This window comes from Vombatus ursinus, unplaced genomic scaffold, assembly GCF_900497805.2.
Source record: "Vombatus ursinus unplaced genomic scaffold, bare-nosed wombat genome assembly UNPS02010461.1, whole genome shotgun sequence".
NCBI lineage: Eukaryota > Metazoa > Chordata > Mammalia > Diprotodontia > Vombatidae > Vombatus > Vombatus ursinus.
The window spans coordinates 8,297,720-8,314,297 of NW_020950239.1; the positions used below are offsets into that span (position 1 = coordinate 8,297,720).

Genomic DNA, 16,578 nt, shown 5'->3' on the forward strand with positions numbered 1-16,578 from the left:
AATTAAAATGTAGTGTGGTTTTATAAATCTCACTGATTTCTTTCAGTTTCTGATAATAATGTAATAGTTAACATTTATATAGTACTCACTACACTTTTCCAGGCACTGTGTTAAGTGCTTTACAAATATTACCTTAGGTCATCCTCACATCAACCCAGGGATGTAGATGCTACTAATTACCCCCATTTTTCACATGGAGAAACTGAGGCAAATAAAGATTAAGTGACTTGCCCAGGATCACACAGCCAGGAAGTGTCTGAAGCCATATTTGAACTCAGGTATTCATGACTCCAGGCCCAGTGCTCTATCCACTGCACCACCTACCTCCTCAAAAATGTGCAGTGTTAAATTTCACAGTTGGAATATTTCCATAAGCATTACAACCCAGCCTCCCGTGGGCAAGAAAAGCTTCACCTGTAAGAGGAGACAAGGTCTTACTAGTCAAAGGAAAAGTACCACCTTAATCACTCTATACCTGAGGCCTTACTTCTTGTATTCAATTTCCCTCTCAAATGAATGAATGGAACAGCATGGCCAGCCTGGGGATGAAAGAAAGCCTAAATGAAAGACTAAAAGAGTTCCCCCTTTGTTTGAGAGTAAAGTAGCTACTTGTAAGTCTATTGTAAAGATCAAATGAGATAATATAGGTAAAGTGGTTCGTAAACCTTGGGCATATATGAATAAGGAAAAATGCAAATTGTCTCTTGGTCACTCGAAGTCACAATGGGTAGAGGATGCTATGAATCATAAAATTTGGGGATCATCATTTTTTACATCAATTTAGCCATTAGTAACCTACATATGAAATCTTTGTCCAATATCTAAAGAATCGATTGCTACTAGAAGTACCAAATCACATCAAGATAGACATTCTCATTATAAATGAAAACAGAGGACATAAAAAAAATTGCAGCCAAAAAGAAAGACAGGCCACAGGTTCTCCTCAAAGTGGCAAGTCATGGGGTTGGCAGGTTCAGTTTTATTGTGTGCTCAAAAACAACATGAAATATTATTTCATGGATATTTGATCATCTCCCCTTACAGAGCTCAGAATAAACATAAGCAAATAAATGGAGGTGAAAATGATTGCAGCATATCCATCAAATCCATTACCAAAAACAAAAGGAATGTTCTACGAAGAACTTGATGTGATTCTCCAAATTAAGTCAATATAGACCTTGATGTGTGTACATTTAAGTGTAAAGGAGAGGATGGTGAAAAACATTTGGAAATAAGTCTCAGAATCAAGAAATGAAAGAGACCAAAGGCTTGCTCATGAACACATCTATTGTGAATATTTGCTTTTAAAAGAGTTCTAAGGTGCTGGACAGTAGCAAGCACCGAACAGTATCACACAAAAGAAAATTAAAGTGATAGTATCTTAGACAGCAAATGGATTGTTACTTGTGTGAAGTATCATTCCCAAAACAATCCACAACTGTAATTAACTGTTGAATTACCTGGTATAGACTATATGTGTTACAAGACTCCAAAGGAAAGAGAAAGCTAGAGTAGTTAAGAGAAAGTTTCATGAAGGAGAGGGGATTTAAGCTGAGTCTGGAAGGACAGACAGGATTTGGAGAAGCAGAGGAGAAATCGGGTGACATTCCACGGAAGAAGAACAATTTGAAAGAAGGTATGGCGGCAGGAATTCATATGGTATGTTTGTGAATCGGGAAAACCTGCCTCAATATGGCAGAGAGAACGTGTCAGGGAGTAGGGGGAAATAAGGGTAAATACATTGTTCAGTTATTTTTCAGTCACGTCCAACTCTCCATGACCCCATTTGGAGTTTTCCTGACAAAGATAGTGGAGTGATTTGCCATTTCCTTCTCCAGCTCATTTTAAGATGAAGAAACTGAGTTAAACAGGGTTAAGGGACTTGCCCAGGATCACACAGTTCATGTCTGAGGCCAGATTTGAACTCAAGAAGATGGACAGTCTTCCAGACTCCAGGCCCAGCACTCTATCCATTGTGCCACCTAGCTGCCCTTCGTAAATATTTTGGGTAAAGATAAATGTAATAGTCTTTCAACATCAGGTGGATGAAATTAATTTTATTCTAAGCAGTCAGAAAATCATTGATCTAAAGAATGATAAGCTTAAAGTAGTGTGAAAGGAAGATTAGCCTGATTGCAGAATACACATGTGTGTCTGTGTGTGTACATCATATATACATGTATGATATATATACATGTATTCATATTATGTATTATATTTATATAAATGTATGGCATATATATACATATATTTTTCTGCAACCAGACTAATTGTCCTTTCATTTATACACATATGTGTATATATATGCCTATATATTATATACACCTATGTGTGTGTGCCTAAAACAGACTGTGTAAAAAGAAGGATCAAAGAGGCCAGATAGGAGGCTACAGCAAAAGACTGGGGTAATATTGGTAAAAAAAAAAAAAAAAAAAAAAAAAAGGAAAGAAAGAGAGACCAATAGGAAAATCATGTGGAAAGAAAAAAAATCAACAGGAATTGATGAGTCATGGAACATAGGAGGATGATGACAAATGAGTCAAAGATGACTCCAAGATGTTGCATCTACATGACTAGGAGAGTCAAGAAAGTTGGGAGTGGAAGATGGGTTTGTTCCAGTGACATGTTGGATTTGAGGTACTGGCGAGACATCCAGTTAAAAATGTCTAACAGGAACTTGGAGATCTAGCACTAGAGAGAGAGATGTGTTAGTCATCATCATAGCGGTGATGGTTGAGGCCATGAGAATGCATGAGTCGTCTGGTGGGGAGAAGGTGGAGAGGAAGGAAGAGCCCTAAGACCTGGACCTTGGGGAATGCCCTCTTTTAGGGGTATTTAAGGGGCACTATTGAGAGAAGCAGACAAGGAGCAATCTGAGAGATAAAGGCAGAAAATAAATTACTCTGTATCACATAGAAGTAACAGAGACAAGTGTATCACAAAAGGGCACAGTCAACAGTATTAAACGCAGAAGAGAAGCCAAGGAGAATGAGAACAGAGAGAAAGTCATCGGCTTAACTTGTATATAAGGGGCTTATTGGTGACTTACAAGAGAACATTCTCAGTAAAGTATTAGGAACAGAAGCACATTAAGGAAGGAACAGGCAGAGAGATGTGAGTTTTAGATGGAGCTCTGCCACTAACTCATTGTAACCTTGGGCAAATCCCTTTGCACTTCTGAGACTCTGGTTCTATTTCTTTATGTAATAAGGACATGTCTATGGGAAAGAAGTATGTTTCCTAAGAGGCTCCAGGTCTCAAAAATAGGCCTGGTCAGAATGCCCAGGGCTTCCATTCCTGGAATATACTTACTATGTAGAACATATCTCGGTAGGATATATACTATGGAGAATATATACTGTGTAGAATACAGAATAGTTACCATGTGTAACAGTTACTGCAGTGCTAGGACAAGAAGAGGGAGTAACCTACTTAATAACTAGCAAAAGTAAGTGGAGGGAACTGAGAAAGTGGACCTCTTGCTTCTACTGCCCTTGCAACATAGATCCAGGTGCCTGCATGACTATGCAATGAACCATCCCTTTAGGATAGTTCTCCATTAGTGGTGAAAGGGTCAGGAAAAGTATTTTTACCTCGAGAAAAGAGGCAGTTAGGTGGTACAGTGGATAGAGTGCTAGGCTGGAGAAGGGAAGACCTGAGTTCAAATCCTATGTGACCCTAAGCAAGTCACTTAACCCTCTTTGCCTCAGTTTCCTCATCTGTAAGATGAGCTGAAGAAGGAAATGGCAAACTATTCCAGTGTCTTTGCCAAGAAAACTCCAAACAACAACCTCAAGGAAAAGTTATATCAACTGTCAGAGAACATAAAAGGCTCAGTCAATAAATTAAGCACCTACTATGTGCCAGGCACTGTGATAAGCACTAGCGATGCAAAGAAAGATGCAGAACCCACAAAAGGGAGCTGAAAAACCAGGGTTGTGAGGATCTAATGAGATATTTTTAAAGCACTTAAAATAGTGCCTAGTATATTGTTGGCACAGAATAAATGCGCGTGTCTCCCCACCCCAAATGGAACTAATCACCTTAAGAGGTAATATTTTCTATATGTCTTTTTAAGGGTGATTGCAAGCTGAAAGAGCTTCTAAATACAACATTCAAGTGCAGACCATTAGAGCAAGCTAGCCCAGCTGAAGCAGGAGAGACAGGAGGCTGTTTCTCCAGGCAGATCAAACCACCACCACCTTGACCATCATCTCCACTCAGATCCAAGTGGAGTCAGCCTGGGACCCTGAACCCAAGAGCTTTTGGACTGGCCATGCTTCAAATCCAGTACTCGCAGATATATTGAGATGCAATCCCCTGGGGAGAGGCAGCATCTCCTACAGATGATACAGCCACATCCATTGAAGATCCATAAAAGAAAATTCTTGTCACCATCAAATGATTTAACATCAGAAACTGAGATGATTTTATCAGTAGAAACGATATTAAGGAGGACTTATTATCATCTGCTTTGCTACCACACCCTAAGGACCATGGGACCTTTCCATCTGAATGGCCACTGAAACTGTCCCTAAGTGTGTCTCTCCTATTAGAATGTGAACTCTTTGAGAACTGGAACTGTCTTCCTTTTCTATTTATATCCTTAGTGCTTTGCACACAGTAAGTTCTTAATAAATGCTTCACTCATTCATTCATTCATTCATTTATCCACAGAACAGAAGAGGATTTCCCTAGCTAGAGAATACCGAGCTCTAACAGATAAAGAGTGGAGCAAGTTTGTGTGACGTAGATGTTCTGTAATGGACAAATGACACCAAAACCTTAGTCTACAGTCATGAGTTACTCCAGCAATTGGCTTTCCTCCCTCATTTACTTCCCTGCCAAGGTCCTGTGTTTGCCTACTTTCCTCTGCAGATATTCAGTGCATTGGTGGGAAAGGATTATGTGTAGAATGTGATATATTTTATTATTTATGCACTTGCTTTAACATGTGAGTAGCATTTCTTTTTCTTTTTTTTATTAATTTATTTTTAATTTTCAACATTCGCTTCCATAAGCTTTTGAGTTTTAAATTTTCTCCCTATCCTTCCCAGCCTCCCTCCCTAAGATGGCATGTAATATGATATAGGCTCTACATATACATTCCTATTAAACATATTTTCATATTAGTGATGTTGTAAGTAAGAATTAGAACCAATAGGAGGAACCAGAGAAAAGAAGAAACAAAACAAAACAAAACAGAAGAAAAAAAAGAGCAAATAGTATGCTTCAATCTGCATTCCAACTCCATAGTACTTTCTTTGGATGTGGATAGCATTTTCCATCATGAGGCCTTTGGAGATGTCTTAGATCCTTGTATTGCTGAGAAGAGCTAAGTCTATCAGCTGAAGCATGGTATATTCTGCTCCAGTCTTTTACTTTTACCCTGCGTGTGTTCATCTATTTAAAATGTGTTTCCTGTAAACAACAAATTTAGGGTTATGGTTTTTAAACCATTCTGCTATTCGCTTCCATTTTATGGGAGAATTCATCCTATTCACATTCATAGTTATGATTACTATCTATGTCTTTCTCTCCATCCTATTTCCCATCCCCCTGCCCTGTTTATGTTTTTTTTTTCCTTTCTCCCTTTCCCTCCTCACTAGTGTTTTGCTTTGGACCATCACCTTCCTCAGTCCCCCTTCTCTCTATTAGCCCCCTCCCTTTTCTTTCCCTTTACCCTTATTACTTCTTCCCTCCCTCTATCCTACCTCCCTTTTCTTTCCCCTTTTCCCTCCTATAGGACAAGTTAAATTTCTATACCTAACTGATCATGTTATTCTCTCCTTGAGCCAAATCTGATGAGAGTAAGGTTCAAACAATGCTCATCTCCCTCCCTTCTTTCGCTCTGTTGTAATAGGTTTTTGTGCCTTTCCCCTAATGTAATTTACCCTGGTCTGTCTCCTCCTTTCCTTTTCTCCCAGTACAATCCTTTAATGAGATCCAATTAATCCGCTTAGATCCATTTAACCCAATTAATTAGATTTTTTTTATCATTACATCAAAGTCAATTTATACCCACCCACTCTATCTATATATACCCCTTTTAAATGGTGTAATAACAATACAGTTCTCAAGAGTTACAAGGGTCATCTTCCCTTGTAGGGATGTAAATAGTTTGCCCTTATTAATAACATGTTGTTGTTTTTTTCTGTCCTGCTTACCTTTTTATGTCTCTCTTGAGTCTTGTATTTGAAGATCAAATTTTCTGCTGAGCTCTGGTCTTTTTATCAGGAAGGTTTGGAAGTCCCCTGCTTCATTGAAAATCCATCTCTTCCCTTGAAAGATTATGCTCATTTTCACTGGGTAGTTGATCCTTGGTTGTAATCCAAGGTCCTTTGCCTTATGGAATATAATATTCTACACCCTATGATCTTTTAATGTAGAAGCTGCAAGGTCCTACATAATCCTGATTGTGGTCCCATGGAATTTAAATTGTTTCTTTCTGGCTGTTTGCAGTATTTTCTCTTTGACCTGGTAATTTTGGAATTTGGCTACTATATTCCTTGGTGTTTTCAATTTTGGATCTCTTTCAGGAGGTGATTGGTGGATTCTTTCTATGGCTACTTTACCCTCTGGGTCTAAGACCTCAGGGCAGTTTTCCTTGATGATTTCCTGAAGGATGCTGTCCAGGCTCTTTTTTTCATTGTAGTTTTCAGGTAGACTAATAATTTTTAAATAGTCCCTCCTGGATCTACTTTCCAGGCCAGTTGTTTTACCAATGAGGTATCTTAATCTATTTTTTCATTCTTTTGTTTCTGTTTGACTGATTCTCACTCTATCAAAGAGTCATTAGCTTCCACTTGCCCGATTCTAATTTTTAACAAATTATATTCTTCTATTAGATCCTTTTCCATTTGACCCATTCTACTTTTTAAGGAGTTCTTGTCCTCAGTGAGTTTTTGTGCCTCCTTTTCCATTTGGCCAGTTCTGCTTTTTAAGGAATTGTTTTCTTTCAGTGTACGTTTTTTTCCATTTGGCCAATTGCGTTTTTTAAGGACTTGTTTTCTACAGTTAATTTTTGTCCTTTCTTTTCTAACCTATTGATTCTCTATTGCATGCCTCTCTTTTCTTTTCCCGATTTTTCTTCTACCCCTCTTATTTGACTTTTAAAATCCTTCTTGAGCTCTTCCAAGAAGGCTTTCTGGGCTTCAGACCAGTTCATATTCTCTTTTGAGGTTTTGGATGTAGATATGTTGACAATGTTGTCCTCTTCTGAATTTCTACCTCAATCTTCCCTGTCCCCATAATAAGAATCTATGGTCACAGTACATTTCTTTTTGCTCATGGTGTTTGCTTATTTCCTGATGTTTAAAAAAAAAATTGAGTTCTTCTGCTGGGGAGCAGGGGTCACTGACCCATGCTTCTTGTCCTGGGATCCTGGGGCCTAGTGACTGGCTTTGTATACTGGGGCATCAGATGCAGGCAGTTAGAGGCTGTAGGGTTCTGGCAGCTTACCTGGTGTTGGGCTGGAATCAGCAACATTGGAGCTCTAGGGGTGGGGGGGGGGGAGAATCTGGCACCTGGAGGATGCCTGCTCACCCAGGCCTTGCATTTCTTTCTTTGGCTCCTGCTCACCTGGGCCTCACACAGGGATGTTTCACTGCTGCAGGATGTCTCTCACCCTGGAGCTTTTCCTCTTGGAGTTGTGCTTCCTAGAGTTTTGCTGAGGCACCAGGAAACTTGGCTCCTGGAGAATGCCATGGCACTTGGTAGTTTTCTGAGCCAGTTTCCACCGGCTTCCCTGCCCGTACTGAGGCACTTGGAGGTCCTAGTGTTGGTGCTTGCCTGCTCTACCATCCTGGGGTTCAGAATCTCCCTCAGTATGCTGCGGTAGAGCTTTCCACTAGCTTGTTGGGACACCTCCCACTCTATACTGCTCCCCCTCCCCCAGTGCAAGAGGGGCCTTTCCTGTTAATCCCCCAAGCTTTGTGGGCTACAAGATTACTGCACCCCGTCTTTCTGATGGTTCAATTGGTCCAGAGTTTTTCCTGGTGTGATATTTTCTGGGCTTTCAGAGGTCAATAAGGGAGGGTGAGACCAACTTACTTCTTACTCCACCATCTTGACTCCCAGAAGTGGAAACCTAGCATTTCTTTTTCATTACTGTTAGGTAAATAGTTAGGATCTAAAAATGTCTCTATTGAGAATATCTCATTGTATAAATATCAAGCATTATAATACATTATTTGTATTATATACATATATAATGCATTATCGTACGTTACGAGTGCATTCCATTATCAGTGGCTGGTAATGTACAAAGAAACGCATCAATGGCAACTCAAGATAGAAAGTGTATTTCCCCTCAATAGATTTTCCCCTAGGATGTTGAGAGGGTTTGAATATAGCCATCTCTCTTTGAGAACCTAGACCTGCCTGGCTGAGATCAGGCTGGAGTGAACAAGCCAACCCAGAGAGTGAGTAGGTATCCATATGTCCCATGTGAGGGGTGACATTGTGGAGTTTATGTCCTAAGCACCCCATGCCCATGTTACATTGTGGGAAAGGGATGGCCATGAAATTGCTATTACAGGTAGACCCTTTAAACCTTACAAGAGACTGTTACTAATACCCTTCTTACACCTGAGCATGAGTCTATCTGTACAGGGAAAGGAGATAGATGAGGAGTTTGGGAAATAGATTAGAAGCTTTGAATAGAAGTATGATTATCAATCAAATAAATGACAAAGCATTTATTAAGTGCCTACTATGGGTCACACACATAGATTCTCACTATGTTACCCCTTACATGGGATATATGGTTACCTACTCACTCTCTAGGCTGGCTCATTCACTCCAACTTTCTCACTCACTCGCTTTGGCAGGGCTAGGTTCTCAGAGAGAGAGAGAGAGAGAGAGAACATCACCATATGGCTACATTCAAACCCTCTCAGGGTCCTAGGGGGAAATCTGTTGAGGGGAAATACATTTTCTCTACTCATCTATCTTAAGTTGTCATCAATGCCTTTCTTTGTACACTACCAGCCACTCATAATGTAATGGCACTCATAATGTAATACCCTCATAATGTATATGGTAATTCATAGTGCTAATAGCTGGGGACACAAATAGAAAACTGAGATACTGCCTTCCTGCACAGAACTTATATTCTATTGGATGCAATAGTGATGGGGGACTTTAATTATCTGAACAAATGTTCTTCAGTTGAACATCTAATAGAGCTCTCTCTCACCACCAAAAACAAAGCAGCTAGTAATGTCTTGGCTTGCCTTCCATCTTTCAATACTTGGAGAAACTTGGGGGCAGCTAGGTAGCATGATAGATAGAGCACCAGCCCTGAAGACAGGAGAACCTGAATTCAAATGCAGCCTCAGACACTTACTAGCTATGTGACCCTGGGCAAGCCACTTAACCCCAACTCCCTTCCCCCAAAACAAAACAAAATAAAAAAGCAAGGGCAGGTAACTGACAATGAATACAGAAGTGTGGCATGACCCTGTGTGAGGAATACTAAAGGTCAGAATGAATCTGATAAGATAACCCAAAGACAACCGAAAAGCTTTCATGCACTAAGACTTTTGGGACACATTGGGATATGTGGATACCCACTCATCTAGGGGAATGATTGAGATTTGGTTTCTTCAGTTCAAGCCACCTTCCTGGTTGCCATACCCTGAAGAGGAGGGAGGGCTTACTAAAAGTTTATATCTAAAAACCCAACCCCTTCCAAACAAATGTCAGTTATATAAGGGACCATCACAAATAGTGAATAGCAAGTAGACCCATTTATCCAAGCAAATATCAAACAGAAATCTGAGAAGATATACAGATTAGAAGGTGGCAGGTGATACATAAAGTGAGTGAATTCTACCTCTGGGAGTAAGGTATCTCAGCTCAACCAAGATCTTAACCGAGGAAAAAATTTCCCGAAGTCTCTGAGGAGGCAAGCTGGAAATGAAGGACATGTTGAGGAGCTGGCTTTTCCCTCTAAGGCTATCTTCCAAAGTCCATTCTCTCTGTCTCCATAGAACTCTCCTTAAAGAGAATCTGGAACCATCTGTGTCCTCTCTTGAAGTAGGAATGAAAGAAAAAAAAAAGATCTCTCCTCTCCCAAGCTTCCAAGGATGAAATTTAATAGGGAAAAAGGTAAAATCTTACACTTGGGTTCAAAAAGTCATCATCATAAGATGATGGAGGCATGACCAAATAGAAATTTGTTTGTATAAGATTTCATGGTTTTTGTTGACAGGAGGGCCACGTAAGACGATATGATGTGATAGTCAAAGAAACTAATGCAGAAACCCAAAGAAGTCTTGCATTTTCCACTGCTGTGAAGTATTCCCCCGTGATTTCACTTTCTACAGAAAGTCTTTCCTAACCTCCTAAATGTTAGTGTTCCCTCCCCCATGGGTTTCTATTTACATTAGAGAAAGACAGAGAGAGAGAGAGATCTGGTGCCAAATGGGACAATATGTTTAAAACATTTTGCAAACCTGAAATCACTATGCAAAAGTGAGCTATCATTATCATTATTATTATTATTGTCTTATCTATGTAAATTTCATTTCCTCTCAGGGGAATATAAGCTCCTGGAGGGCAGGGATTGTTTCAGTTTTGTCTTTGTATCACCAGTAGCTAGCTCAGTGCCTGGCATATAGTACATACTTAATTTTAATTATAGCTAAATATAGAATTATAATTACATATTAATTATAATTATATAATTACAGTAGGAGCTTGTTGAATGAATGAATGAAATTGATAAATTTCAGTTTATAGAAGGAAAAATAATTAGAACTATCCAAAGACTGGAATGGGCCACCTTGGGAGGTAGTGGGTTCCCCATTCACCCTGTCTGGATGTTCCAATCCTGGTATGTTTCAGAGGGGATTGTTCAGGTATAGTTGGCACTAATAGGCCTCTGATTAGATTCTGTGAACATGAGTTACTTTTGTTACCTCTTTTCCACTTGGAATTATAAAGCTCCTTAGAATTGGAAAATGGCCTTAGCAGTCATCTAAAACCAGCCCATACCCCCAAAGAAATCCCTAGGCAAAGTACAGGCCACTGGACTTGACTTCATTTTCCTTGCACTGTATATCCTAGAAGCAGGTATGAAATCATGTCACATGAATTAATCCCCTGATACCCTCTCTGTCCCACTCTGATTGGCAGACACTGGTCATTTACCCTTCATCAATCACTCAGTGGAAAGACTTGAAAGAATTTGAATGACTTAGAAACAAGATTGAATTGAAGGGCCTTTCAAAGTTACCAGTTTTCAGGCTTGTGCTCTGTATTTTGGTTAGGACCTCAGAAGTGAATATGGCTACTGGAGATGGAGAAAGAGCCTTTCATACTGCTTCCTTGACAGCAATGAACAACAGAGAGAGAAGCCATGCACTCTGATAGGAAACCTACTAACAACTTCCTCCAGACACACCCAAAGAGGTCTCCAGCTCCAATCTTATTTATTTATTTATTTGTTCATTCATTCATTCGTTTGCTTGTTTAGTGGGTAACTGCTGTGTGGAGGGAGCCAGAATCCAGGGCCATAATATAATAATGTAACACTACCCATAGAGAGGAGGCATAGGGATGAAAAGGGTTTTCTAGATGTATGTTCACATACAGTGTATAGGTTATGGAAGGGTTTTAAGGGGCACTCCAAGATCTGACTCCAAGGAGAGATGAATGACATTTGGCTGCCATCCCAAAAGTTTGGGGGTTGATAAATCCTGTCTGGTATTTGCCTCGCTGATCCCTTACCCACCCATTTGCTGGCCTTCTCCCTTGTGGGGCTCTATGCAAATACAAATTACCTGAATCAGACAGCAGATGACTCACTGACTCCCCTTTAAATCCACGTTGGCTTTGCCACAGTAGGTGCAGAGAGACCAGAAGCCATGGCTCGCTCACCATCACCAGTCTGTTTCTCCTACACATTGCTGGTTTTCTGGTTAGTAGTAACTGTGGCAGAAGGTAAGTTTTTTTGGAGGGGGGCTTATTCTAATAATAAATTATGACAATGATGCCTCACCTTTCTATATGGCATTTTACATTTTATAAATGAGAGAATATTTGTAAAGTGATAGCACAGTGCCTGGCCCACAGTAGGTACTTAATAAATGCTTATTCCTAGCCCCTATGAAGCAGCTGGATCCTCTTATTAATGATGATTTGATCATTAATAAAATTAATTGCAATTGTGTGAGTAATGGGATCCCAGACATCTTGGTAGAGTGGATAGAGCTGTCCTGGAAGCCAAAACAAGTCCTGGCCCTGGGCAATTGGTCTTGGCCACTTTCTAAGACAAGAAAGTGCCAACCTGCATTGGTGAAAGGAGTTTCCTCAGCCAGGAATTCCATATACCAATGAAATCATAGGTCAAATTTCTGTCCCTTGGTTATTTAAGTCTTTGGAAAGATTTGGAAAGGTTTGAATCATCTTTTATTGGGCTTCCACAGTTTCCATCCCAAGACAATAGTATCAAATGATTTCCAGCTAATGTAACTAAATAATGAATAGGATTTACAGTTCCTTCTGTTTCACCTTGGGAACTCTATGTGGGCTTTTCAGTCGAGTGAAAAAGCACATTGATACATAGATGCATATACATGTACATGTGTATATATGTATATATTACACACATGTGCATAGACAGAAATACAGTAAAGATATTCCCTTAAAATTTTCACCATGAAGTAATTATTTTCACCCCAACCAACCACATAATAATTATAAGAAAGTTTTCCTTAACTTCATCTTTTTGCTTACGAGCATGACGTGCTATCATGCAGTGAACTTCATGTCTAGACTAAAAGAATGCCATAAATCCACTTTAAAATTATAATAAGGAAAGACTTACAAGCAAAACTTTTGACAGATTTTTTTAAACAGCATTCTGATGTTGAAGAATTATTGTTGGCAACACCAACATTGTTGTCAATTTACCAACTAGATTTCAAAGTGTTAAGTAACACATGGCAGACCCTGATCTCCAGGAGTTTACATTGTAAACGGGGTGAGGGAGAGGGTGTTAAGGACAGCTACAGAAATAACCCCAGTACAAGGAAGAGGAAGAAATGTGGAAAGGAGAGGTCCCAGCAAAGTGCTCTGATTTATCTGGAGACAGTGCCAACCCTTCATCAGGTCCATTGTACAGAAGAGATGTTAGACTTAACTGCCCTTTATCCTGAGGGCAAGGTTCTCAGCCTTACTGTGTGAACAGGAAACTAAAGACTTGGTAACTGCCTTTCTAATTTTCTTCTTAATGTAGATTACAAATGAAAGTTTAATAAACTAGGGCTAAGAACATCGAATTCATGCTAACATAAGCTTTACATACATTCGTGTTTTAATCACTTCTTAAGGGCCAGACAATGTGGTTTGCTCTGTATTTTTAAATAATAAAACTAGTTAATGGAGTTGAGAGGATTGGGAATGTGGAATACATTTTAAGGTGTTTGATTTTTCAAGTAAGGCAACTTTCAAGGGCAGTTGTTTCAGGAAATGCTACTGATGAACTTCAAATAAAAAAATGAATTTGCTTCTCATATGTCACTCCTTTGATCACGAAGGTTTTGTTGCTTTTTAAAAAGAGGCTGTTCAGTGAATCTGAAGTCAGAAAAACCTGAGTTCAAATCTGACCTCAGACACTTAATAGTTGTATGACTGTGGTCTCTGGGAAGTTCCCAAAGACAGAGAAAATCTCAGGACAGCAATGATGAAGACAGAGGCACGGAAAGCTGCTCCGTTGATATAAATGGCCAAGTTTTGAAAAGCAGCTTGTGGTTTCTTCACACACAGGGTGAGCCATAAAGAGTTAAAAGGGAGCAGTCACAGGAAAGGAACAATTTCCTAAACAAGATGCTGGCTAGAAGCTACACAGGCAAATTACAAAAGGAGATGAGTTATACAAAAGAAATTGGATGTGACAGAAAGGTGCCTGGTTGTAGCATTTCAGAACCGATTCGAACAGGCAGGGGAAGAGGGTTTGCCATGAAATGGTGTGCTCATTTAATTGGGTTCCCATGGGGCTTAATCTGAGTGGAATTACATAAGACCTCAAATCAGTGCCTTTAAAGAAATCTGTTTGGCTCCACATTCAGAAGCAGAGATAAAGAAACGCGAATCTCATTGGCATAATGAAAAGCGTTGGTGTTTTTTGTTTGTTTTTTTTTTTTAATTCTTGTTTTTATTTTTAGTGATCTCAGCAGTAAGCTTCCTGTGTGGAATTGCCTTTCCTTGCTCCTATATTCAAGCCTTTCTACCTTTACGAGCCCATTGATAGAAGGTTGTTGGCAAGAGCTCTCCCCTCATTTCCTTAAATTAAATTAAAGGGGAACTCTTGCTTCCCAGAACACGGACATGCCCCAAATTTTGCCTTACGTGTGTAAACGACACCATGGTCAGCCACATTCTCTTTCCTATACCAGGCACATGTAGCATCTGCTCAGTAAAGTGACCAAAGTAGCCTTGGTCTGTGACATTTTTAACAGTGTCTTTCACTATGTTTTACAGATCCCCCCTTTCTCTTCTCTTTCTTACTATATCTATCGTTTCCCAATCTCTAATTCTCCAAGCAAAGGGTCTTCATAGCTCTCTACCTTGAACTTCTGTTGATATTGGCAAAGAAGTTGCTTTCTTCCATAAGCCTGAAACCAGGAAAATACAAATGCATTTTGTTTGTTTGTTTTTTTCAGGTCAAAGAAACACATATAACCCCCTAGGAGTATCGGAGCCTAATGCTAATCCTACAGACTGTCAAATCTTTACACTTACTCCTCCCCCTGCTACACGGCCTCCAGTAACAACCTCCAGGCCTGTCACTTTAGGAACCAGATGGTGCCATTTTCCTCATCTCAGAAAACCCGGAATCCCCTTTGGTTTTCCCAACCATCCTTTCAGACATCCAAACTACGGCCACCATCCTCATTTACCGCCTCACATCCATTGTCGTCATCCATTCTTACTGCCTCGGAGAGGTTACTACCCTCACAAGTACTTCCCCGGAAGAAAGTCCTCAAGCTCATCAGAGGAATCCTGAAGGAAAAGAGAAATCCCTCCCCTTCTGAAGCGGATATGAAAGGAGCCAGATCTCCAGTGGAGGAAGAAAGCCTGTTTTTCTCTTTAAAAGATATAGTTTGGATTCTAATGAACAACTGGGAAACCAAAGGGGAAACCTGGCCTTGGTTCTTTTAGTCAGCAGTGAAGGAACAATGACAGGGACTACATTTGACTTGTCATATGTCTCTCAGGGCATTTATCTCCCATAGGATGAAAACCTCAAAATTGATGGTGCCCATGTCAATGAATGGAAGGATATTAAATATTGGGAGAATTTTTCACCTCTTCTAAACTACTGTTCCCTTGACCTCCCCTCAGCAATACCCAATGAGTAATCAACCTATGGGAGGGTGGGAAGAGATCCAGCCCTCCCTTCCAATCCTGGGGTTTGTCTCCAACACAAACATATCACTCTCTTCACCTTTTATCTCCTAACACTCTCTGTCACTCTTTTCTGTCTCCTGGCTATGCAAGCTCCTCCTATACTTTCCCCTTCTGTCTGGTGTAGGCTCCAGCACCACCTGTTCCAGGGTTCCTTTAGGAAACTTCTCTCACATTCCCTCCTTTCCCCCCAAGGTACCCACACCCTGCCCCCGGGTCATCTCTCGACTGAAGCAGGCACCCCTTGTTAGGGTCTCTGCCCGCTGATTGGATCTATGCTCTGGGGCAGTGGCCAGTGAGTGAGAGCCCACACATCCATCCTTCTTCATTTCTGGTGGGTCAGAGCACATTGTACAAGATGAGAAGGCATGGATGGGTTGTACTCTTCTTTGCCGATCTCATTATATTATCCCTCCTTGAAACTTTCCCTACCCACCTTTTCTGAATTTCCCTGTTAATGTCAAAGTAATATAATAAAGCCATCCTTCTGATCGTGCAAGTTCACAACCTCGGCTTCATCTTCTATTTGGTGCTCTCTCATACTCCATGTGTCCAATCAGTGCCAACACTGCCCTTTCTACCTCTAGAAAATCTTTCCCATCTGCCCCCTTCTTTCTACTCACATAGCACCACTACCCTAATGCAGACCCTCACTGTCTCTGGATTTCCTAACTGGTATCCCTGCTTTAAGCCTCTCCCCACTCCAACGTATCCTCCACACAGCTGCCAGTGATTTTGTTAAGACAAAGGTCCAATCATGGCACTCCTTTGCTCAAGAAATTCCAGTGGCTCTCCTTCAACTTCAAGATCAAATATTATTTTTATCTTCATCTCTTTGTTCTGTAAATTTTATCATGCACATAATTGTATATGCGCAGGAATTATGTGTGCACTGTAATATAGACACAATTTTAAAATAAGTAAATACTGATGAGGGTGCATGTTAAAGACCAAACATGCAGCCTGGGATAGGGGGAGTTGGCTGGTGGCCCCACAACACCCTCAAGTGGGCCTGGAACCTGATTAAAATGTAATTGGGAAACATTTAACAAAATAAATGAAAATGCAATAAAACAGAGATAATATTACATGTTTAAACTAAGTTAATCTGCAGCTGCAAGTATCCTTACATATAGATTAGTGGCCTCAATTCTATTTGAG

At 40.2% G+C, this 16,578-nt stretch overlaps 1 protein-coding gene across 1 annotated transcript; it reads left to right on the forward strand.

The window, feature by feature from the left end:
* The first annotated feature begins 11,873 nt into the window (after positions 1-11,873).
* Positions 11,874-15,110, forward strand: ODAPH (odontogenesis associated phosphoprotein). Its single transcript, XM_027854469.1, has 2 exons — positions 11,874-11,949; positions 14,673-15,110. Exons 1-2 carry the CDS (start codon positions 11,874-11,876, stop codon positions 15,014-15,016), a joined length of 420 nt encoding a protein of 139 aa, XP_027710270.1. The 3' UTR covers positions 15,017-15,110.
* The last annotated feature ends 1,468 nt before the right edge of the window (positions 15,111-16,578 follow it).

What these genes read in the sequence shown, in the direction of transcription:
- ODAPH (XM_027854469.1), top strand. Translation starts at nt 11,874, where the DNA reads ATGGCTCGCTCACCATCACCAGTCTGTTTCTCCTACACATTGCTGGTT. An exon ending in AGTAGTAACTGTGGCAGAAG is followed by an intron (nt 11,950 to 14,672) that starts GTAAGTTTTTTT and finishes TGTTTTTTTCAG; the next exon opens with GTCAAAGAAACACATATAAC.